This window comes from Epinephelus lanceolatus, chromosome 15 (genome assembly GCF_041903045.1).
Source record: "Epinephelus lanceolatus isolate andai-2023 chromosome 15, ASM4190304v1, whole genome shotgun sequence".
NCBI lineage: Eukaryota > Metazoa > Chordata > Actinopteri > Perciformes > Serranidae > Epinephelus > Epinephelus lanceolatus.
The window spans coordinates 36,247,641-36,271,115 of NC_135748.1; the positions used below are offsets into that span (position 1 = coordinate 36,247,641).

The 23,475-nt window shown below is 42.9% G+C and overlaps 2 protein-coding genes across 7 annotated transcripts in view; both read right to left on the reverse strand.

The window, feature by feature from the left end:
- Positions 1–4,492: 4,492 nt before the first annotated feature.
- Positions 4,493–15,606, reverse strand: exd2 (exonuclease 3'-5' domain containing 2). 3 transcript variants are annotated; one of them, XM_033643517.2, is made up of 10 exons: positions 15,488–15,606; positions 12,165–12,235; positions 11,641–12,077; positions 9,905–10,161; positions 9,663–9,789; positions 8,957–9,267; positions 8,635–8,741; positions 8,357–8,492; positions 7,386–7,754; positions 4,493–5,334 (listed from the first exon to the last, which is right to left on the reverse strand). In XM_033643517.2, the coding sequence occupies exons 3-10, from the start codon at positions 12,034–12,036 to the stop codon at positions 5,118–5,120; spliced, it is 1,920 nt and encodes a 639-aa protein (XP_033499408.2). In that variant the 5' UTR covers positions 12,037–12,077; positions 12,165–12,235; positions 15,488–15,606; the 3' UTR covers positions 4,493–5,117. The 3 variants fall into 3 exon arrangements, with proteins under 3 accessions (XP_033499408.2, XP_033499407.2, XP_078031389.1); XM_033643516.2 differs by having other exon boundaries at positions 11,626–12,077; XM_078175263.1 differs by lacking the exons at positions 11,641–12,077; positions 12,165–12,235; positions 15,488–15,606 and adding an exon at positions 10,835–10,956.
- A 780-nt stretch (positions 15,607–16,386) lies between these two features.
- numb (NUMB endocytic adaptor protein) overlaps positions 16,387–23,475 on the reverse strand; it is a 64,055-nt gene continuing 56,966 nt past the window's right edge. For 2 of the 4 annotated variants that reach the window (XM_033642570.2, XM_033642568.2), the window contains 6 exons: positions 21,795–21,935; positions 21,357–21,561; positions 20,911–21,210; positions 20,036–20,179; positions 19,234–19,377; positions 16,387–18,669 (listed from right to left, as the gene is read on the reverse strand). In XM_033642570.2, coding sequence (XP_033498461.2) covers positions 17,912–18,669; positions 19,234–19,377; positions 20,036–20,179; positions 20,911–21,210; positions 21,357–21,561; positions 21,795–21,935 — 1,692 coding nt within the window. In that variant the 3' untranslated portion in view covers positions 16,387–17,911. The remainder of the gene's footprint in view (positions 18,670–19,233; positions 19,378–20,035; positions 20,180–20,910; positions 21,211–21,356; positions 21,562–21,794; positions 21,936–23,475) is intronic. The other 2 variants (XM_033642571.2, XM_033642572.2) reach the window with 1 other exon arrangement.

Sequence of the window (23,475 nt, forward strand, 5' to 3'; positions counted from 1 at the left end):
TGTCTGAGGGTCACTTAATGGCATAAACGTTCACGCAAACGTCCAGTCTGAGAAATAAAAACACCAAATCTGCAGTTGTTTTCCACGACAGACACTGTACAGCCTCTGCATCATCAAACAGCCTTTGACCAAAAAGCTAGAGAAATCATCACATGTTCACATTTAAAACTCTCTTTATTTATTTATTAACATCTTGGTTTGAAGCCTGCTGTACTAAGCCGAAGATTTATTATTTTCATGCAGCCATCGTGGAGCAATATGATTTTAGCAGCATCTTATGTTAATGTGACAATCTTATCGGTCTGTGTGAAGATGTGAAATCTGTTCATATGAAAATACACAAGAGAGTTGAGATCATCTGTGTCGGTCGTATGACTCTCCCTCATGAAACTCGTGCAAAATGTTCTTTGTAGATGGATTTTACCTTAAGGGTCAAAATGTTACAGCTGCAAATTGTCTTTGATTTTTGTAATATAAATTGAAAAATGTGCTTCAAATTTTAGCTCTTGAAGATGCAGTTAGTGGTCGAGGTTTGACCTGCGAATTGGGAAAACGTTTAGAATATGCCTTATTGTAAATTCAGTGTACCTTTAAGGAAATGGAATCTGCAGAGAAAAGATCATTAATGTGGTGTTTTAAATACTGTAACATCTGGTGTTCTGAAATGTGAAAGTAACTCGTCCCTTCGAAAAGAAAGAAAGAACAAAAAAAAACTTCCAGAGATTTGGGGCTAAATCAAACAGGCCTTCTCATTTCTTTGAATTGCATTGTCATGTTTTTTTTTTTTAATATGTAAAATTGTCTTTTGTTGGAATGAACAAAAGGAGTTATAATATGCAGTAATTTAGTGTTGAAATCCTCTGCAGTAGTACAGGGTGGACACACACTGGAAGATTCATAAAACACTAGTTTGATATTTTGGGGAATACACTTTGATGCCGCTCTCATGTCTGCATGCTAAACACAAAGCTAGGAGCTAGTTAGCTTAGCTTAGCTTAGCATAAAGACTGGAAACATGGGGAAACCGCTAGCCTAGCTCGGTCCAAACATGGCTACAACATGATGTAGTGTTACAGCGAATTATATTTCAAACTAATTTTTTTTTTATCAGTTGTTGCCTAGCAACAGCATGATGACCACAAGATTTCAGTAAATAGTGCATACTTTGTTTTTTGTATGGATTATAGACTGTGTCAAAGAAGTGGACGTAGCCCCTGGTTCTTGAAAGTGAAGCTAATGTGGAAGCACCTTTAACCTGCATTCTTTCTATTGACCAGCGGGGGGCGACTCCAATGGTTGCAGAAAGTCTTATTTCATAGAAGTCAATGAAAAAATGACCGTTTTTCACTTGATTTTTTACCTCAGTAAACCATTCCCTCGCGTGTTTATGGTCTCAATCACTAGTTTCTCTTCTTTCTTCTTCATTACAACATGATGTTATTCAGTAAATTATAGTCCCATGTAGAATAAAAACAGCTGTGCTCCTTTGTGATTGACAAGTTGCCATCAGGGCGACCTGTCAGTCACGATAGAGGCATAGCAATGTGTATCCTCCATAGCTACACCCAATCATCCAAATATGGTCACTTCCAGCTCCAATAAAAGACAAGATGGTGACGGCCAAAATGTCAGACTCGAGGCTTCAAACACTGCACCCATTTTGAATGTCATCACTTGATTGAATGGGTGTTATCAGCTGAAAATAAATCGGTCAGAAGGGTCCTACTGAAGCTACTAGTAGCTTTGTAACACTGTTATCAGCCCATTAAATGGCCAGTATCAGTTGCCATTAGGAGAAGTTTCATTAGGTTTCACTTTTGTTAGATTTAGGTGCTCAAACAATGTGGTAAGGGTTAGAAAAACAGATCAGGGTTTGGGTATAAATAAATACTTTTCTAAAGTAGGGTAACAAACCTATATCTCGCTATAGAGAGGCAAATGCCCAATGGACCAATGTGGGACCTCATTTCTAAAAAAATATGTACGCTAGTTAATGGCGAGAGACTTGTTTTTTCTTTTTGATCCTGTTTAAATTGTGCCATGAATTACAGGTATGATATTTTCCACCCAAGATGAAAAGATAATTTGCAAGTAGAAAAACTGCTTCAGTATAAGACTGTAAAAAACGTAATTAGAGAGACTATACAAGTCCTGTAAGTGAGGCCATAACTTTGTCTCTTGCTGACGCTATAATGCCTTTGTTTTTCATATGGGTCTTGCATATTCTTTCACTTCCTAAGTGATACAAAGCCAGGGGTATCATTTATAAAAATTGCGTGCTCACAAAACAAGGCCTGAAAGAGGCGTGCGCCACTTCCCATGCAAAAGTTGTGATCTATAAAAACGGATTTGATGGGAACAATTTTCACCCATGCTTACGAACATTTTAGAGACTGGAAATCAGTGATGTAGATGATGAGGTGGAAGCCTGATTGTAGAAATTGTAGATCCTAGGTATTGTTTTATAAATGAGACCCTAGGAATGTATGTTGTGCGTGACGAGAAATGTCGTTCGCCGTTTCACACAAAAATATATGGTACCACGATAAACTGCAAGTTCCTTGACTTGCAAAATTATCTTTTAGATGGATAAACGTGTAATTTATGGCACAAGTTATTTATCTCTTGCCGTTAACTACCATACATTGCTTCCATCAACATTACCACGACAACTAGAGGCTGCCTGACAATAAACACGGCCATTTAATGGGCTGATAATGGCATTATGAGCCTACTAGTAGCTGTAGCAGGATCCTTCTGACTCATATGTGGCTACTAACGCCATTCAATTGAGTGATAGCTTCAAAGCGGTAGCTTCCGAACCAATGGGTGATGTCACGGTTGCCATGTCCGCTTCTTTAACACAGTCTATGGTCTGGATTAAATAAATGGGACGTAACTTGTAAATGAGTGAAATGGCAGCAGGATTTTGTTACCTGTCGACAGTGGTGTTCTGGCTGCCTCCTGTCTCTATGCTAAGCTAACCAGCTAGCCACTGGCAGTACCGTTAGCTTCATGCGGGACAAACGGACATGAGAGCTCTAGCAGTCTTAGTAACTAACACCAGTGTGAATTAGCATGTTTCCCAAACTGTCTATTCCTTTAACCGACTTTAATCTTCAGGTGTGCGTCCGCCCTCTGAGGTTTCACTGTAATGCAGTAAAGATGTCAGAGTGTCTTTCACAACACAGGATTGCACTCCTTGTCACCTGAACTTCTTAAAAGGGGAATTCCACCAAAATGTTTATTTTTCAGGAATCATTTCCCAACGTTTGCCCACATTTATCCTCTTTAATACTTTAAAAGGACTGAAGGAGATGAAGGAAGAATAATTTCTCCCGTTGATGGAATCCCCTTCGATGAAGCAGCCTCATGTGCCATTGTTACTGTTGCATCATGTCTGCAGTGTCAAACACTGACCATTAGAAATGTGTTTAGTTTCGTCAGCATCTTAGGACAAAGGGATGACATCTGCATGTTGAGCCATTTTGGTATTTATTTGTAAATGTGTATTTTTTAATTTATTTATTTTATGACTGAACTGTGAAACCAGGGGAGCTCATAACTCTACACTAATTCAGATACAAAACATTTGACTGACAGATTGTTCTGATGCCAAAATCAAGAGGCCTTAATTCAGCAAAACTAGATTGTAAAAAAAAGAAAATGTCATTCCTGACAAAAAAAATCCAACTAAAGACTCCTTTGACCTGAAAGTCACGAGTGATTCATATATGAAATGTTAAGAAAACCGCTTTTGTACTCATTTTTACAGACTATTTATTAAACTGTGATTTTGTAAAAAATAAAAAAAAAACAAAAACAAACAGTGAATGTGGTTGTGTGTTTTTAACTGTGAAGATGTGTGCTCACCAAAACAAGTCACACAAGATTAATACAAACAAGACTTTATTTTTTTGAATCATTCACAATTCAGGAAAACAAAAACAGCTTCAGGGCTTACATCCAGGAAAATATGAATAAAGACAAAGCAGCTGTATTGTAAATAAATCCATCACGCTCGCAATAATTAATATGCCTTGCAAAAGAGGGGCGGGGGCGGGGGGTGTTTAGTTTTAAGGTAATTTTCTAAATCACATTAGAGTTGGCACCTTTTCTTCACTGTGCAGTTTGGATTCTGTGTAAAGACGTCGCTGTAAACTGAAACGAGGTCGCGTCCTGACGCTGCGACGAGGCTCCGGTCAGGTGTGGGGATTAAGAGGCACATTAAAACACGAGCCAGGAAGGTGTCCCAACCATCAGGAGCATCGGCAGCAGGACGTGAACATCAGGCGTTTAAATGATCAACTAAATGAGCCAACTTCACTGCGTTTAGCATTCGTCTCCCCCTGCAGAAAACTGAGATGGAGCACATTCAGGCACCTCAAGGCCAAACTCATCTTTTAAAGGAGCAAAGATGAAGTCTGATTTCAAGATGCTTCTCAGAAACTTTCATCTATTGACTTAAAACAGACAACAGACTGAAACAAAAGCAGGGTGGAGTGCCGAAGAATTAAAGGTCATGTTAAAATGGACCTCTCTCTGCAAAGCATTTATTCCCAGACTGATAGCTGCAAACCTGCAAGTGGGGGGGGGGGGGGGGGGCAGGGTGGTAACTAAATTTAGGGGGAATTAAGAGCAGGCTGCAGCTTCTTCTAAAAATCAGTTTATAAATTTCAATAGTTTTAACTTTTTCCATAAATAATGATACATTTTCCATGATTAAAAAAGTGTCCATATGCAATCACATGATGTTAGTATTTCAGATTCAGTGCTGGATTTTCGTTCCACTCGTGGAGTCTCTGTTTAAGTTGCAGGTGGAAACCTAGCAGCGTCTCACTGGCGCTCAGGTACACGTCACCAGAGAACGTCGTCAAATGTCCATCGCAGATCGAGTGGGTTCACTCACAATCTCGTTGTGGAAACATGAACATGCTGGTAACATTTCGGTCCCGGCTAGTAGATGCGTTCAGTCATCTGCTCACTACAAAAAAGCGATTTGGCGTGTGAAATTGAGTGGCTGTGGAAAGTTTCAAATCCACCCAGCATGTTAACCGGCGGATGAGAAGATTTCAGTTTTCTGTTCTGGTTTGGTAACTGCTCGTGGTCCACGAAGGTCAGTTGAGTTTGATGGGCAGGTCCTCTCCGTATTTGCGGAGGAACTTGCTGTGGTTGTGGTCGACGGACCAGAGAGGAGGGAGGTGGCGAGGCTGCATGGTGGTGAGGAAGTGCTGCCTCCAGCGGCGCTCCAGGTCCATCAGGCCCCGCAGGCCCTGCTCGGCGCTGGCTTGCACCACCTTCAGACCGTGAGGCACGTATGCCTCGTTGAAGATCCTTCAGAGGAGAGAGGAGCAGTCAGAGGGCGGAGCACACTCACTACCTGAGAGGGCTTTTTAAAGGCTGCATGCAACGCCACAGATGACGATAAGAGCTTGGCTGATATTGATATCCAGTTTTAGCTTAGACATATTTATGTGGGCATAAATTGTCAAACAACACGCAACAAAAAATGTGGTACAGACATGTTTAAGATATATTTAGTTGGTTTAGAATGTTGGTCACATCTCTTTAATAACCACACTTAAAGCTACAGCTGGTAACTTTTATGAAAACAACTGTCATATTCACTATATTCTGAAAGACGTACGAGACAGGCGGTCTTAACAAAAAAAAAAAAAAAAAAAGTTCCTTGCCTTCCTACTGCTTCTGTTGGCATTTGATGGATTCTACCACGGCCCACCAAAAACAAACAATCAGAGCTGAGGAGTCTCAAAAGCAGCTGTCAATTATGTCAGTCACTGTTTGTGAGGTGCTGTCAAACTAGGCAGCACTCATCAAATATGAATCAAGTGTTTTCAGAAGCATATTTTAGTGTAAAATGAAAAAGTTTGTGACCCGGTCACCATGTTTACAACAGCAGAGCCTAAACGAAGCACCGCCTGCCAACCGGAGCAAACTCACATTTTACAGCTAATCATTCATTTTCTGTAACGGCTTATCCAGTTATGGGCTGTGGGGGGGCTGGAGCCTATCCCAGCTGACACTGGGTGAGAGGCAGGGTTCACCCTGGACAGGCCACCAGACTATCACAGGGCTGACACATAGAGACAGACAACCATTCACACTCACATTCACACCTACGGACAATTTAGAGTCACCAATTAACCTGCATGTCTTTGGACTGTGGGAGGAAGCTGGAGCACCTGGAGGAAACCCACGCTGACACAGGGAGAACATGCAAACTCTGCACCCCAGGGTTCAAACCAGGAACGCTCTTGCTGTGAGGCTACAATGCTAACCACTGCACCAGTCCCCCCCCCCCCCCCCCCCGAACAGTACACTAAAATGTGTTGCTCAATAATATTTGGGGTGAAAAATAGGCAATGCCGTAACAGAACTGTGATTCATGAGGAGCACATGAGGAGTGACTGATAGAATTGACAGCTGTAACAAGGACTCCTACTGAGAGGGAAGAGGAAATACGATTTTTTTTCCACTATTTGTCTCATATAATACTGAGTATGTGACAGTTTCAGCAAAAAGTTATTTCCATAAAAATTACCAACTGTAGCTTCAAGGACTTCTTTTCCTAAATAATTTTATGCATTTACATAAAAAAAATATACATAATACTGACTAATAAAAAGGTAAAAATTTTTAACTCAAAATATTGATATTTGGTATTTTTTAGAAATAAGTAAACAATAAAACAATCAAGTATCAGACAGGCTTCCTTAATTGTAGCCAACTTAAACTAGCTTTAGCACTTTTTCAGAAAAATTATAGCATTTTTTTCAGCTTATGAATGAGACACTTCTCTGTATCAATAGCCAGGAAAAATAAACCACAGTATGTTAATAATCAGCCCCATAAAGTAAATGATCGTGGAGCTTTTATTGCCACAAGCAATTCATTTTGTTTCCTCACTGATGTTTGAACTGTGTTTATTACCAGTTTAATTATTTGTCTGAAGTGAAGGGCGACTAACCCTCTGCTTTATCTGTTCATATCCCTCATGACAAAACATAATTCAAGCCAAATCAAATATTCTTCAGAGAACGTCCTCAATGTAATTGTATGAAGAATATTAGAACTTAGGACTTTTGTGTGCCATGCGGCCACTTGTGGCTCATTTTCTTGTGATTATTAATACAAGAAACGGAGCTTGAGACTATTTCAGTTTTGTCCCACACCCATTTACAGAGTTAAATTAAGCCAAACGAGATTTTATTCCCAGTTTAATCTCTAAAGTTTCTTAAGTGTTTAGTTAGTCTGGTTGAGGTTAGAAAATATTTGTTTAAAACTCATGTAACAGATATAAATGAAAATATTGATGTTATTATTTGTTTCAGTGTAAATCTTAAATCACACAAGTCAAAGCTCACCTCGTCTCCAAACTGCCGGCCTGCTGCACCACCTCCTCCGTCAGCTCCTGCTCCTCGTTCATGTCGAGGAAGCTCTTGATCAAAGCCTGCAGCTCCTCTCGCCGCTGCTCCGGCAGTTCCTCCCTGGCGGTGAGCAGAGCCCGAGCCGCCGAACGTACTCGCCGTCGGTCCAAGTCCTCCAGCAGGCGAACTCCCTCCTCGCAGCCCTGAGGGGCAGAGAACTCTTCAGCCAGACGCTGCTTCAGGAAGCTGTCGTGCACGTTTGAGGCGGCGTGGCAGCTGGTGCAGAGAAGCAGGATGTCGTGGGAGTTGTGGTCCTTCATCTCAGTGGGGAAATGCCGTCTGTACTCATGTGGCACGATGTTCTTCCTGCGGGACGAAGGCAAATATGAGTTAGGGTTAGGTTAGATGGTGATCATAATTAAATATTCACCTTTTTAAAACATCAGCCTTAGTATAACATTTAAAGAGTCCCCATGTTTGGTCCCCCCTCTGTTGGGGTATCTGGCACACAGATCTGGTACTAAAAGGTGGAGCTGTGAACACTGCAGTCTGATTGGTCAGTAGAGAACGGTCACTCTGCTCAGGACTGAGTTGTGGCTGGTTTTGAGGCTCATGTAACCACTGTTCATACTGTGGAGTTTTATTAATATAACTTCATTCACTGGGCCGACTGCCGGCAACTTTTAAGGTGGAACGTTTTAACTTGTAATGTTACTCAATGCATGAGCTGACGACATGAATCCATCAGCACGCCTTAAATATTTCATGTGACAACTCTGACCAACACTTTAGTTTTTAATATGACATACACTTTTTGCTGGACGGAGCAGTGAGTGACAACAACCCCGCCCATATTCAAGAGGACTGTTTGCAGTGGAAACGCTAGGGTCTAGGTACCATGTCTGAAGGGTTACTGTTGGTTCCAAAGGTACCATACTGAAAGTGTTTGCAAGTAAAACATGTCACACCTGATGTAGGAATCAGCTTTCCCGCAGACGACGCAGAGATTCTCCTTTGCAGTGAGATAATAGTCCTGTTGGGAGTCGGGACGTCCTGACGGCTCAAACAGCAGCCTCACTACAAAAGGCTCTTCACTCTGGAGCACTGCGTCAGAAACAGAGATATTGTAAGTTATATCTTCAGAGGTATAAACGCAGAAAAGACAGAGACATCCTGTCAACTTGAGATATTTCAGAAATGGAAAAAGTTGATTTTAATGTTCACACATTGGAGTTATCCAGTGTACCTCCTATTCCTTTATCTAGGTACCATTTGGCTTTCTTCTTGTCGCAGGTACACAGAGGCTGGCCATCTGGAGCATGGAGGAAGCAGTTATCATAGAGAGGAGACTTCCTGTAACACACAGAGAGGGGTTGTGTACCAAAGTATTCAGTCTCTGCAATCTAAACTTTATCTTCAGCTGTCTCTGAAATCATTATTCTGCAGCCCCCTCTGTGCCCATCTGCAGGGCTGTAACTTCTTACAGACAACAGTAAATATAAGATGATAATTTGTAGCTGTTGCTGCTAACTGTCTTTTAGCTCTGGCAGCGTGTGGTCGTTCCTCACCTGGCAGAGTAACCCACACCCAGCGGTTTCCTCTTGTTGTTCTTTCGAGGGTCTGGGACTTGCTGATCTCCAGACTCCGGGCTTTCATAAGTGGGCGTTTTCCGTGTCCTCCGCCTCCTCTCTCCGTCAGGAGTTCTGTCTTCTCCGTCTCCTCGGCCCCTGAAGGGCACGTCCACCAGACCCTGGCAGCGGGAGGCCAACTCAGAGTAGGAGCTCCCACTGGGAGATTCGAGACTGGCTTCAGGGTGGAGGCCGAGGAGATGAAGGAAGAGAGCGATGGAGACTTGGGCATCTCTGGCAGCGTAAGCCATCTAGAGCAAGAGATGAGAATAAAAATTTAGAGGAACACAGGAGCACCATCAAGGTGTGTGTCGCTGCTAGAAATGTGGGACTCTCAGATAATGACATGATCCTCTAGGGTTATCAAATATGTAATTATTTCAACTTCACTTGGCAATTAAGTACACAAGCTGGTAACCTTTGACTTTTTATGAAAGAAAATATTTCATCACACAGCGAGAGTATCATGTCTATCCAAGGCCTAGATATACTGCAGCATCAGTCCTGTAGAATCAGGGGCATCTAAAACAGCTTGACGACTCTATATCGACTATATCTTAAAGTGCTGATTTATTCGCTGAAGCAGATGTGAAAAATAAGAGATATAAAAATATGTGAGGCTCGCTATAACAAAATGAATCACCACCTGCTGCAGCGTCAGTTGATCTGCCTCCCAGTCACTGCAGCGCAGCTCCAGGGATTTATCTAGAGACACATTCAACAGATCTTCTGCCAGAGACTTCAGACTGAGGCCGTTATTCACTGTAACCTGCCTGAAAATGGAGACAGAATTTAAGAGGATCATCAATGTGACAACGATGAAATGAACAAAAGGACAAAGTCTTCTTGTTTTTAAGAGCCCATCAATCAGCAACAACCAAACTGTACCTTTGTCTTAAGGCAAGATAGCGCAGGTCAACTGTACACGTCAGAGACAGACCATAGTCGCGCGTCAGACGCTTTCCGTCTTCGTAGCAGCCGACGCCGACTTTCAGAACATGTGGGTCTCGGAGGACTTCCATTAAGCTGAGAGGGAACGGCTGCTGGCCGCTGCGAAACGCCAGCAGCCTCACCAGGACACACAGACCTGAATATGTGGCCATCTGCAGCAGGGACACCGCAGAGGTTCGGCCCTTCACAGACACCTGCAACAGGAAGCAGCAGCCAGGTCAGACACAACCATGAAACTGTTGGAGGAGGATGTTTAAAGTCCACCCTTTTGATAATCTCACACTAGTACCACTCTACAAATTGGATCTTAAATGCATTTCAGGAGTTGATTATAATTTGATTTTTGCAGCAGGCAGTGCAACTTTACTTTGTGAGTGTATGGTTTTGTGTTTTTTTAGGGTAGCTGTCACTGGAGGCACTGGGATGACTCCCACTTTAATTGATTTTTTTTATTTCCCCTGTAGGACTATTAAACATTAGTGTAAAGTTAGGGTAAGCAGAAATCCCCAGCAGAATTTGAAAACACACCCTCCTCCCGCGGCTCTCCCCTCTGTGTCCTAAGCCCCTTCCACCAGACGACCACGAGCACAAGCAAGCGCTTTAAACAGTCACCCATGTTTCCTACACATCAATTCATTTCACTTTATTTCACTGGAGAGATGCTTGCAGCGCATTCGCTCAGCCCCTCCTTGCCCCGTTCTCTTTCTCGCTCTCTGTTCATCAGACCACAAATAAGACAAGAATTAGCTAGCTAGCCTCATCACAGACCCGCTGCCTTGCTCCCCACTGCCATAGACTGCCCCACAGGGAAGACAGCGGGTAGTAGCTACAGAGACGACTTTTGGCCAATGGAGTGCCATGTCTAACCTGTGTAACTGCAGCAACAGAAAGTTTGCTGATGCAGCAGGGAGTCCAGGCTGTCCGGTCCCCTGGCGTTGGGGTTTGGGCTCACTGCGGCCACTGTCTCCAGAGCTGCTGCCTGCTGTCCTCCCAGCAAGGTGGTCTGTAGCAGCGGGGTGTGAGGCGGAGGATACACAGTGACCCAAGGCGCTTGCCAACGTTAGCTACATAATTGTGAACCTGAAGCCACAGCTGGGACCCTTTGGCTCTGGTTGGCAGAAGGCTAAACTATTAGCACGTTTTCCCTCCATCTCTAAAGCACTTTGCAATACTAACATGTTTTATTTTGTTTATTCTCAGATTGTCTTTTAGACTCTTTTTGATATGCCCGTCTTCCTTTTTTGGGGGTGCTTTGCAGTGTAGGCAGTTGTTGTCAATGCTGGAATAGCATCTTTTTCTGCAGGGTTTTCCGCCACTGAATCAGGCTTTCGCTGAAGGGACATGCATGCACATCTGCATTTGAAGAACAGCCAATAGGAACACCCTCTCTGTTAATTCTCCAACATCTGCCTAATCCCTTATTGACTATTCACTTTAGCTCTACTTCAAATTGTTTGTTTTGTCCAACCATCTAACATCCAAAATCTAGACTATATCTACTCTTTCAGAGCTGATTCTTCCCTAGTGTCTGTGTGATCTTGTATCATCTATGAGACCAATTACCTACACAAATAAGCAAAGAATATCAAACAACAATAAGTTATTCAGGGTGGATTTTTCCTCTTTGTATTTAAAAACATGCAAAAGATATTTCTTACGCCTTTTATCTTTACCCATTCACAGTCGAGCCCCAGCACAGGGAAGACTGACAGCTCCTTTTCCATCAGGGGCCACAGCTGCTGCCACTCCTCCTCAGAGCTCACCATCACTGGTTTCACTCCCAGCAGCTGTTCATAAGACGGGATCTGTACAGGCGGGGGCTGCTGTGTGGTCTGACACTCCACTGCCTTAAACTCCTTCTCCTGCACATTTGGCGGTTTGGTGTATTGGCACTCGACAGCTGTAAAATCCTTGTTCACAGGACATGGAGCCTCCACAGGATCAGCCACCTTCTGGATGGAAGGCAGCCTCTTCCTCTTTGTTCGGTAAACTCGCCATATGAGCAGCCCTCCTAAGGTCGCCCCGAGTACTGTTGTTATGACAGCGGTTAAAGGTCCTCGATGAGACATGGTGACGCGTAGTGATCCTCAGCTGGCTGACAAGTGCAAAGCTAAAGCCAGAACAAACAACTCCAGGTCAGTGGTCAGATGTGCATGACCATAACAGTCTATTTTTGAAAAGGTGAGTGATGTTTTACCTTTCCTGTGTCAGTGGGATCCCATATACACCTGGCTCTGTTTCTGTGACCTGGACAGGCACCGCATCTCTCTGGAAGAAACACACCACAGGTCCTCCATTCATAAACAAACAAATCAATACATAGTATAGTGAAATTCTTAGATGCCTAGCTTGGGTGGTATCAAGGTACTATGGTGTACCACTGGGGTATTTAGAAACCCTGAAGATCTGATTTAATACTGTTAAAAATACGGATTCTGCTCTTTTTATTAAACTGATAGAGATGTTGTTTTAAGGCGCTGTGGTGCACCACCAGAGGTCAGTCTCTGCTGGTTGATCAGGCAGGAGTGCTGCTACATACAACTTTATCTTAGATGACTTCTTCCAAATACAAACCAGTTAATAAGCCACATGATTTTATTCAACGTCCACTGATGTATCTGTACCTGTCCTCCAGCAAGACGGGCGCTTATTTCCTATCTATTTATTCTTCTATGGGCCATAAGTTATCAGATCCAACAAGACTTGTTGCATTTTTAAAACACAGCATTGTAGGTCAGACAGTGACATATATTCTGCGATGACTTCTATCACTAGTAGCTCAGCTGTTATGCTTTTTGTTTTATTTTTAAACCTGAATATCGTCATGTACTGTATATCCCAGTAAAACATCAGGAAGGTATGACAAAAAAATAAAAAAAAAGATATTGCCTAAGCCTGTTAATCCAACAAATAGATAAATAAAATAGAAAATCAATCGAACAAATAGACATGGTAACGTGCGATAAAACTATCATTAAATAAATGAGATTTTAAAATGAAATGTTGTCACTAGGACACAATAATACGTATATATGGGGTCAGTATGACAATAAATCATCAGGACCTGAACAGCCGATGGAAGAAACTCCTCCTCGTCCTCTCTGCAGTAACATTAAAGCTTTATCTATGTTCTGAGGATCTATAAATGCTTTTCTTGTGTTTGATATTTCCCAACTGCAAAATGTGTTAATATTGGGGTAGAATGCTTCTTTAAATCCTACATTGTTTAATAAACGAAAAACATTTCTTGTCAATCCATCATCATCCAGGAGTTATCATGGAAGGCCTGGATACTCTCAGAGACCTTCACCTTAATCATACCAGTGTTTGACTTCCAGCTGTATTGCCAACGCAGGCATTTTTAGGTCATACTTTTATTGCACAATTAATATTGATAGCTGTTATGAAACATAGTACATTTATAGATATGCTCTGATCACTTTGATTTCTATGCAGCCAAAGCTGTGACCTGTCAGACTATGTAAGATTAGAGGATTTATTAGGGACGCGCAATATTGGATTTTCAGCCGATATGTAACAACTCGTTCGACTGATAACCGATAGATATATCCAAATGATATAAACAGATATGTATACCAACACCGATGACGTGCCGATTTTATCATGCATGCCATCCCTAGGATTAATTATATGAGGAAAAGAAAACCACATACACATCCCGCAAAAACAAGCAAACAAAAAATTGACAGGTGAGGTGTTAGTGTTGTGCACAGGTAAACCTAGAGACTACACATTGATCTACACACTACCAGTGGTGTAAAGTATCTAAGTACATCACTCATGTACTGTACTTGGTACTTGACAGAGTATTTCCATTTTCTCCTACTTCACACCTCTACTTCCATGCATTTAAGAGCTAAATCTTGTACTTTTTACTCAACTTCTGATAACTTTAGTTACTTTGCAGATTCAGATTAATAATATAAACCATAAATCAACAAATACATCATTATACATTATTATAATGATACCAGGGATGCACAATAATAGTAATGGCCAGTATCTGCTTTAAAATGAACTATCAGAATCAGCCAACATGCGTTTTCTTATTTTGCACAATGAATGAATATTACATACATTGAAAAGTATTGTGTGTCATGTCTCCATCTGCTGGTGGGCCATCACAATAAAAGTATGCATGTATAATATGATGTTCATTCAACTACAGAAGAGACTTGGGGCGTCGGTGGCTTAGTGGTAGAGCAGGCGCCCCATGTACAAGGCTGTTGCCGCAGCGGCCCAGGTTCGAATCCAGCCTGTGGCCCTTTGCTGCATGTCGCTTACCTGTCCTGTCCATTAAAAGGCAAAATGCCCAAAAAATATCTTAAAAAAAAAAAAAAAACTACAGAAGAGACTTGATGATCACTAAAATTAGGTGAGGAATATATCTATATCGGTATCAGTTATAAGCCAAATGAGTTGTTGAATATCGGCATATGGGATATCTGCAAAAAAATCCAATATCACGCATCCCCATTTCAAAGCCAACAATTGTACTTTTCACAACTTTAGTTACTAGTTACTTTACAGATTCAGAATAATACAAAATATAAATCAACAAATGATAGTTTTATTGATCCCTGAGGAAATTTACAAGCAACCCACAAGATAAAGTATGGTAGTCATATTATGATCTATAAATATATATAACATTCATAGATAGGCCATTGTGCATTATTTTCACTTTTGGTACTTTTAGTCAAGTCGAAATGTAAATGCAGGACTTGTACTTTCTTCACTGTGGTATAGCCACTTTCATTGAAGTACAAGATGTGAGCACTTCTTCCACCTCTGCTTACTACACCTGTCAAGTTGTATCTTAACAATCAGAGGGCACAGTGTTTGCAAGTGTGCAAGTAAAGTTTGTTTTAAAGAATTATTGAATAAAAAAAGTATTCAGTGGCACAACTCGCATTCCTAATTAGGTCACAGAATTCAGTGTAACACCTGGTCACAGGTCAAGTTGTGTCACGTTAGCTTCTTCGTTAGCTGGCTTGCTAATGCTCAGTTTCCCCAACGCCATACACGTTAAGCTAAAAGCAAAGCAATGACAGCACTACCGGTTACACTGAGGACTTGGCTGCTGCAGGGCTAAATTGTCGGGTTAAGTCATACGAGTTAAACCAGTTCATATAACGGTGCAGCACCGAGTGAACGTTACACAGCTAGCTAACATTAGCAGTGCAACTTCTGCTAGCCTTTGACCGTTAGCTGTCAAACAACAGCGTGAAACAACACCAACTACCTTTTCATCTCATAAGGAAATTAGTTTAAGGCAAGACTGACCAACATTCGTTTTTGACATCATTCTGGTTTGCTTTTCTCGTTAAAGCAAAGTTAAACCAACGTCAGCCTGGTTAGCCACTATGGCTAGCCGGCTAACTTGCTAGCTTGTTAACTCTCCTGTTCGTCCAGCTATGCGTCCTGATGCCAAACCGGAAACGCAGCTACCAAACAGCAGCGCAGTGCTTCTGTGTACTAATAAAGTTTGAGTCTTACCTTTACGTTTCTAACCAACACAGCGCTAGTTCCGCACACATGTATTCTTGCTTCTCTTTACTAAACTGATCCATGTCTTCCGGGCTGTATTTATACGCTGCTGCACCGGGACGCGGCTCTGCAGCCAGCGCCCCCTGCTGGAGGGAAGGAATTACAACCGAGAACACCAATGCAACAAACTCACCTCTGCATCCACACAAGGGACAACTGGGTCCACTGGGAAAGTTAGAGCAGTGTTTATATGATCTCGTTTGTCAAAAATTGGTCTAATATAAATGCACCCTAAATGCTTTGTCTTTATTCATTGTTTAATGCAAAGAAAATGTCAATAATGTTAGCAGTCTATTCAAATTTACATCTGGACCCTGCTATTCATTATCTTCCTTGATATTATGCTTGTGCTTGTACTTTGGCTGCATCTAACCGTTATTTTTATCATGTATTATTTGACAAATTATTCCTAAATTAATTTCAAGTCTATGAAATGCTAATAAATATTGAAAAAATGGCCATCAAAGTTACCAAAAGTCCAAGGCGACATTTTCAAATGTGAAACAGTCCAAAACCGAAGGATATTCAATGTTTAATCATATAAAACCAAAAAAGGAGACAATTATAATGTTTAAGAGGCTGGAACAAGTAAATGTTTGTCATTTTAGTTCGATAAATATATAGAAATAGTTGCTGAAGTTGGAAGTGTTCCGGGCACGTCCCACTGGCAGACCCATTACATGCTGGAGGGATTGAATATCTCATCTGGCCTGGGAACACCTTGGGGTTCCCCAGGAGGAGCTGGAAAGTCTTGCTGGGGAGAGGGACGTCTGGCCTGCTGCCCCGGATAAGCCACTGAAAATGGATGGATGGACTATACCTTATTCACTCAAGAACACAGACCACTGTTTTTCCTTTACCACCATCAATTTATTCAATCTTTTAGCTTCAATATTTCTCCGAAGAAGTGGAATAAAGTAATGAAATAATTACAAAATGGAAAAATAGATCAGATAATAGATCATATTCACAGGTTTGATTTAAAAAAATAAAAACATGACAGAGAAATCAGACAGTGAGAGATGAAACCGTTTTTTTTATATCTCCCTGTAGTTTTCTGCTGACCGTCAGACCGTCACAGCAGGCTAACGGAGGTCAGGGCAGGTCAGCACGCAGCTTCTCGGCTACTGCAGCACCACAACTGACTAAACCCATGTTGATCAAGGTCACCTGTGAGGTCAAATCATCTACTTTAGTGCTTGTGCAAAATAAAAATTTAGAAATCAACTACTTTAAAAAAAACTAATGTAAGAGGTGGAGAAACAGGAGATGACACATCCTACTGTGTTAAATAAAAAAAAAATCATTACCACACACAAAAAAAAAGAATGACAGCGAAGACAGAAGAAGTAAAATGTTAAGTACTGATGTGTACTAAACTATTAAAAACTGAGCACAGGTAAGAGAGGCAACCAGTTGGGCACCACCACCATTGCTAGGTCCACATTGATTGTTGCTGCAATGATACCCTATTTACAGTGAGATGCTTCACATCCAATCACAGGATGCAACAGACGGCAATAAAGAGATTTTTCTTCAAAAATAAAACAGAACAAAAATAACACAAAAGTAAAGCAGCTGTCCCTTCACAAAATCTCTTTACATCACATTAAAAATTAGCACTGCTGTGAGCTGTGTGTACAGTATAGATTCTTTATAGATATATATTTATGTATAATATATACGGTCATTTCTTGTATACACGAACATAAACTCGTCTCATTGTAGCTAGCCTGTGCCTTTGGCACGATTACTTACAACTCTTCTGTTAGATTCCAAAGCTATTTAAAATATACTTAATGCATAAAAATAAAGATTTTGGCATTGTCTCACTTTACTCTTCTGATTGGGAAGTTATTAATGAGAACTTCTCATCTGGAAGCTGAGTTCTCTCAGTGCTGCAGTTCCTCTGCCAGGTGAGGGAGGGAGGTCTCGTCCTGTCAACAGTGAGCACTGGGAGCTGGACCGAGCAAAGGTGAGCTGGGGACGGGAGCCGCCTCACCTGTGTGGGTGGCAGGGGGTTTACGGGGGAGTGGCTCGGTACAGATATTCCACAGGGTAATGACAACCTTGCGCTGCACAGCACAAACAAAACAATACAGACAATGCTAATGAAATGCCTGGGGAGCTGCGCCCTTGTTAACAGCAACCTGTTTTGTTTTTTCCTCCCCTCACTGCTGTGCAGAGTTCTGCTCCCTGTTGATTCACCCGTTGCTCTCCGCTGTCTTCGGTCCTGCTGAGCTTGTCCACTGAAACCAAGATGAAGAGAGGCAGGAGGAGATTCCCCTCTCTTCTTTAGTCAAACATCCGTCTGCTCCTCCAACTAAAATGGCCTCTTTATTGTCCAGTACTTTCTAATCTCACACACAGTCTTCAGAGCTGGATCTCAAAGGTCTTGTGCAGCTCAGTAGAGAAGGGATTTGTCGGGGAGGGTGTGGTGCGCTGGCGCGAGCGGCTCTCCAAGGCTGCCCACTGGGCCTCAAAGGCATCTTCCTGCGGCTGTGGGGGCGGCTGGGTGGCTGGGGAGGATGGAGCGAGTTGGGGCGGAGCAGCCCAGCTGTCTGCCCCGTTAAAGGTCACACTACCATTGGATGGCTGGAGGGGGGGAGGGTGCACTGTGTGTGATTGAGGGGGTTTCATGAACGGGCTGATGTTGCCGACAGCCTGGGCATCATGCTGGGGTGTTGTGGAGGCTGGGACGGGGAACGGCTGGGGTTGCGTGGCTGAGCCAAACACATTAGCCACCATCTGCGAAGGAGTGATGCCGACCACAGGCACACTGGGCTGAGGGAACGGCAGCCCATTGGGCATCGGGTAGGAGGCTGGAGCCTGAGCGTGGAAGGCAGGCTGGCGAGGGGGCAACATGGGCACAGCGGAGGGCAGAGGGGACATGAAGGCCACCGGGGCAACAGAGGGAACAGACGCCACAGGCATCGGTACAGGGGCAGGGAACGGCTGGGTGGGAGGCGAGGCTGCTGCCATGATTGGATTAGGCTGAGGACCTCGGACAGACTTTGTGACTTCTTCTAACCACCGGTCTGCTTCTGATGGTGTGCGTTTGTGGGTGGACGTGGGCGGGGAGGATGTGGGGGGGACCACTATCACCGGAGTCGGAGATGACCAGTTACTTCCTGTTGGCAGAAAGTACACAGAAAGGCAAAACAATGTCAGCGGATACAAATCAAACATTTAACTGTGAGAACAACAGAAGCAGTGCATCACTGAGACAGAAAGAAATACTGGTGAAGTCTTCCCAGTTATAGCTGTAGCTGGTTTAAAGGAACAGTTTTACATTTTAGGAAAATTTCTTCTTGGTTTTTTTCTATCTCATTTGTTTAATTCACACAAAACTGAGGTGTTGGACAGATCTGTAGCGTCACATTTACCAGATACATAAACGGTATCGATCTTCTCATCTAAATCTCCGTAATGTAGTAAAAAAGCGTACTTCCCAAACTGTCGAACGACTGCTATGAAAAAGTCTGACTGCAACTCATTAATTTTTTAACGTACAGTGATGGTACAGGTTCAACTTAATGACACACAGTTATCGCAACCCCATCTTCAAAAAATGATGCAGGGATAAGTAGACATCAAAGGTACACTGTAACATCTCTTATCTCTCATTAGTAAACTCTCAGTGCATCCTGTGGCGTGCCAACTTATCAGTTTAGCCTCTCTGAGGTGCTTCTTACCTGGCTGTGCTGAGGCCGGGGCCCCTGCTGGGGTCTTAGCCCAGGGGTTAGTGTCTCGGGCAGGCAGAGCGGGGGGCAGAACTGGGGGGTTAGCAGCAGCAGCAGCAGCAACAGCAACAGGGAAGGCAGGAGCTGTGCCGTTCACTACAGCAGATAAGAGACAGAAGCTAGTACGAGCAAGCATGTGTGTCAGCTGACGTGACGTGGACCAATCTTTTGTTAGACATGCACAATAAGACCGTGCAGTTAATCACACATACAAAATAAATGCTACAAATGCAGTTATGACAAAATGAAATTCAAACTGCAGGCAGCACAATCATCACTGGAGGTCTGTTTATTTTCTGCAGAGCTGAATAACCAGGACATTCAGCCAAATGTGGGCAAAGACTGTGGCCAGGAAAGTTGGCCGTTATCTGCAGCAAACAACCAAATAATAAGTGTGTGCTTCCTTTTTTAATTCTGCCTGGCAAGTGTAAAATTGACAATACATTCATTAGTTTTTCTGGGCTAATGTCCCTGAACTTTTATTATCACTCAAATAAAAGAAGCTATAAAGCGTTGCTATAATTGTTTGCATGCGATTTCTTACTGGCACTGTGGAATAATTGGACAAAACCTCATGATAGTTAACACTGGAAAAACAGAAGTATGTGCTTCATCTATTAAAAACATTGTAGTTTAATCATGCCATTACACAGATTCAATCACAAACTATCACACACAGCTAGGTTATCAGTGTAAGTTCCCTGTAGCACATGTTAGGTGTTAAGGGACTGAGAGGAGGTTTATCTGGTGTTACCTGGTGCTACAGGCGACTGTGGAGATGAAGCTGGTTTGGGCATTGGTGCTGACGAGAAGGGATCCTCTGGGGGTCCACTGAACGCTGAGGTGATCTGAGTGCACAGCGAGCTGATGCTGTCACTTTCTCCTTCTACCTCAGGGACTGGAAACACCAGAGAGTAAACAGAGGTTCATACAAAAGACACAGAAGACAGGACAGAATTCATCTCTGGGTAGGGCTGCTCCTGACTAAGAATTTAATCGACCAATAGTCGTCATTTAGGTCCATTAGTCGACTAGTCGCCTGCATGTTTACGATATGAATGTAATGATATATTTTGGTGGTTTGAGTTGAAGGTGTGAGAAAGAATAGTATCAGTAACATTGTTAACACTGTGCTACATTACAGAGAAATACAAAACCGTCCTAAGGAACCTTCATTAATATAGGCCTATATTTTATCTACAAGTGCACGTCACACACTGAGCGAGCCGCCTGTTAATGACGCTGTGGGCTAATGGGCATGTAGCTACTTCCATGTTTCAGATGATACGTCATGTTTGTAGTCGACCAATGAAGATGAGTTTACCTATCACCTTGGGTTCGTCCTTCACCTTCTCAAAATGATCCCACACTTTGGATTTCCTGCCCGACATGTTATTAACTGGCCTGTGGAATAACCACAGGTACCAGCCCTGGGAATTAGGGGCCGTACACATGCTGCGTCTTTAACTGCATGGAAAACACAGAGTCGGGCGCTGGGTGCTACTCTTGTTCCTGATTTTCTTTTCATCCTTGCAAATACAGACTGTTGCGCTTTAAGTTTTTTATCAGGTTGTGTATACCAACAAACGAGCTGAGGACACGGACAGCTGCTCAGGATCCCAGTCTCACCTGTATTCTTCATGGGGAAGTCAGACTTGCGCTGCATGGTGGAGGGCAGCTCGTTCATGCGCAGCGACATCTGTCGTTTGAAGGGAGAAGTCTTCTGACTGAGGGCCGGGAAGCCTCTGAAGGAGCCCTGCCTGGCGAGAACCTCGGCCGGTGCGTGTCTGCGTGGTATCACCTGGGGTCCCAGGCTTGCCACAGAGAGAGGAGGGGAGGACGACGGGGATGGCGAGCCTCCCGTCGGGTGTGCTGAGGAGTTTGTCACGCTGGTGGCTGAGTTCCCAGCAGTCTTCACATCTGTCTCAGCTGTAAAAGAGGAGCAACATTCAAGCAATGAGACAACAGCATAGCTGGAAGTGAAGTTTGAATCAAAAGACAATTTGAACTTGTGTGTAACTAAACCCAACAACCTATGTCCACATCAGGGAATTACAAGGACTACAGATACAGACCGTTTTTAGCATCCTGTAGCTGCCTCATGACTTCCTCCCGCTCTGCCGCCTCTGTTGCCGTAGTAACACGAAACGAGCCCTCACGGGTGAAAGTGGTTCTGTTGGCGTCAAAGGTTGCTGTGACCCCACACTCCTTCTCCCGTTTCTGTTTTCGCTCCAGACAGGCAGCAAATGCACAACCTACAGCATGACTGAGACGCTCCCCCTGAAAGATGACGCAAAAACAATGAACCTTGTTTAAACAAACCTCTGAGCACAGTGCTGGTATAAAGAAATTAAGGTTTTTCCTCCCATAAACATGATATAGAAAACATTATTAAAATAGTATAAACACCCTCACATAAACTACATTGTTTAAGTGACTCATAAAACACTGAATGATGTTTAAGATCATAACTTCTGAATGAAGACGACTTAATAAGACTGAGTTTGACTTACTGAGTCTTTAATAGCCATAAAACAATGGCAGATCCAGCGTCGCGTGGTACCGTCCCTGCAGATGTAGGAGAACGCCCTCTCAAAGTTACGGTCCGGCGCGCAGAACGACACCTTCTCTATTGTCTGGTCCAGAATCAGGTCCTGCCGAACACATTTTCACCTCATTATTATGAGCTTAAAAACTATAGTCAGAATCAAGTGACTCTCAATTGAGTCAATTTAAAATGTGGGCTGAATGACTGCACAGTGAACAGTACTTCAGAGTGAAGGCCTGGCTTCAAGAGCGCTCGAGTAAGATTGAACCACCATCAGCTGGAAAAGTACTAGTCTTCACCTGACACTGCTCTCTGACCAAACCAGAACCCAAACCATAACCCTGACCCACAGGGAAATAACACTGAAAATAATGTCTCACTCAAACTAGAACTGCCACCCTGTGGTTTTACGGCTCTGCAAGCCGGCCAAGTTACAGTTACATCCATGTCCAGATTCAAATGTAACCATCACAGGAGACAATGTTTTCAAATATAAATTTTGCTGCAAAAGAGGATACATATTTTAAAACGTGGATGCTTCACACACATCTTCCCCCGGCAGCACAGATGATCTAAATAATCAGCACAGTTTCAAGATGGACACCCAAGACTAGTGTCACCGATTCAGCGTCTGACCAAATGTCTCCCCTTCTGTTCCTGAGTTATGGCATTGACTAATGGCCAGAAAAGTGTTTTTGCAGAACATTATGTCACAGTGAAGCTGACCACTTTGGATATTAAATGACATCACTTCCTCAATTTGTTTTATCAGATATTTGTGTTTTGTCATAAGTAGTGTATGAATTCTTGAGTTATGGCCAAAAACATGTTTGTGAGGGCACAGTGACTTTTGCCCACTACAATTTCACCAGTTCCTTTAAATCTGAAAATATTCCCTCATGGTGTTCCTGAGATATCACATTCACCAGAATGGGACAGATGTACAACCTGAAAACATAATGCCTCTGGCTGTGGCTGTCACTGGAGTGGAGGCATGTGAAGATCTTGAACATGAATCCCATGATTGTCTATCTAAAATTCCTCAAAATTTTCTCTTGATAAATAATATGTTAGACATTTTTCCTTGCTTGTCAGAGCTTGGTATCTATTGAACCTGGAATCTACTGGAGCCACTCTCTGTACCACTGGCACCACTGTTGCCTTTACTCCCCACATCTTTTCTAGCTCCTCTTTCAGCCCTTGGTATTTTTCGAGTTTCTTGTTCTCCTTACTGATGTTGCTGTCGCGCGGGATTGCTACATCTATCACAACTGCCTTCTTCGTCTTCCGGTTGGTTAGCCATCAACAGTTTGTCAGTCTGGATCTGGAAGTCCCACAGGATCATTCTCAACCACCTTAGGAGGAGTCTTCCTTTGTGACCTTGGGACCTCCAGCCTATACTCAGTGCAGATGTTCCTGTACACCAGGGCTATTCAATTGCAAATTCAATTGGGCTGGATTGTAAAACCTTAAAATGTCTATGGGCCAGACTTTTTCAGCAGCGAGCAACCTATTGAAAACTTGGTTACAATAAAAGAGCTGATAAAGTCAGAGCTTTTTATTGTTACGTTCGTGATTAATTGTACCCCAGGCCGTTTCATACCAGGTCTCAGCACCAATCCCTGCCCAGGCCACTCAGAGCTTGC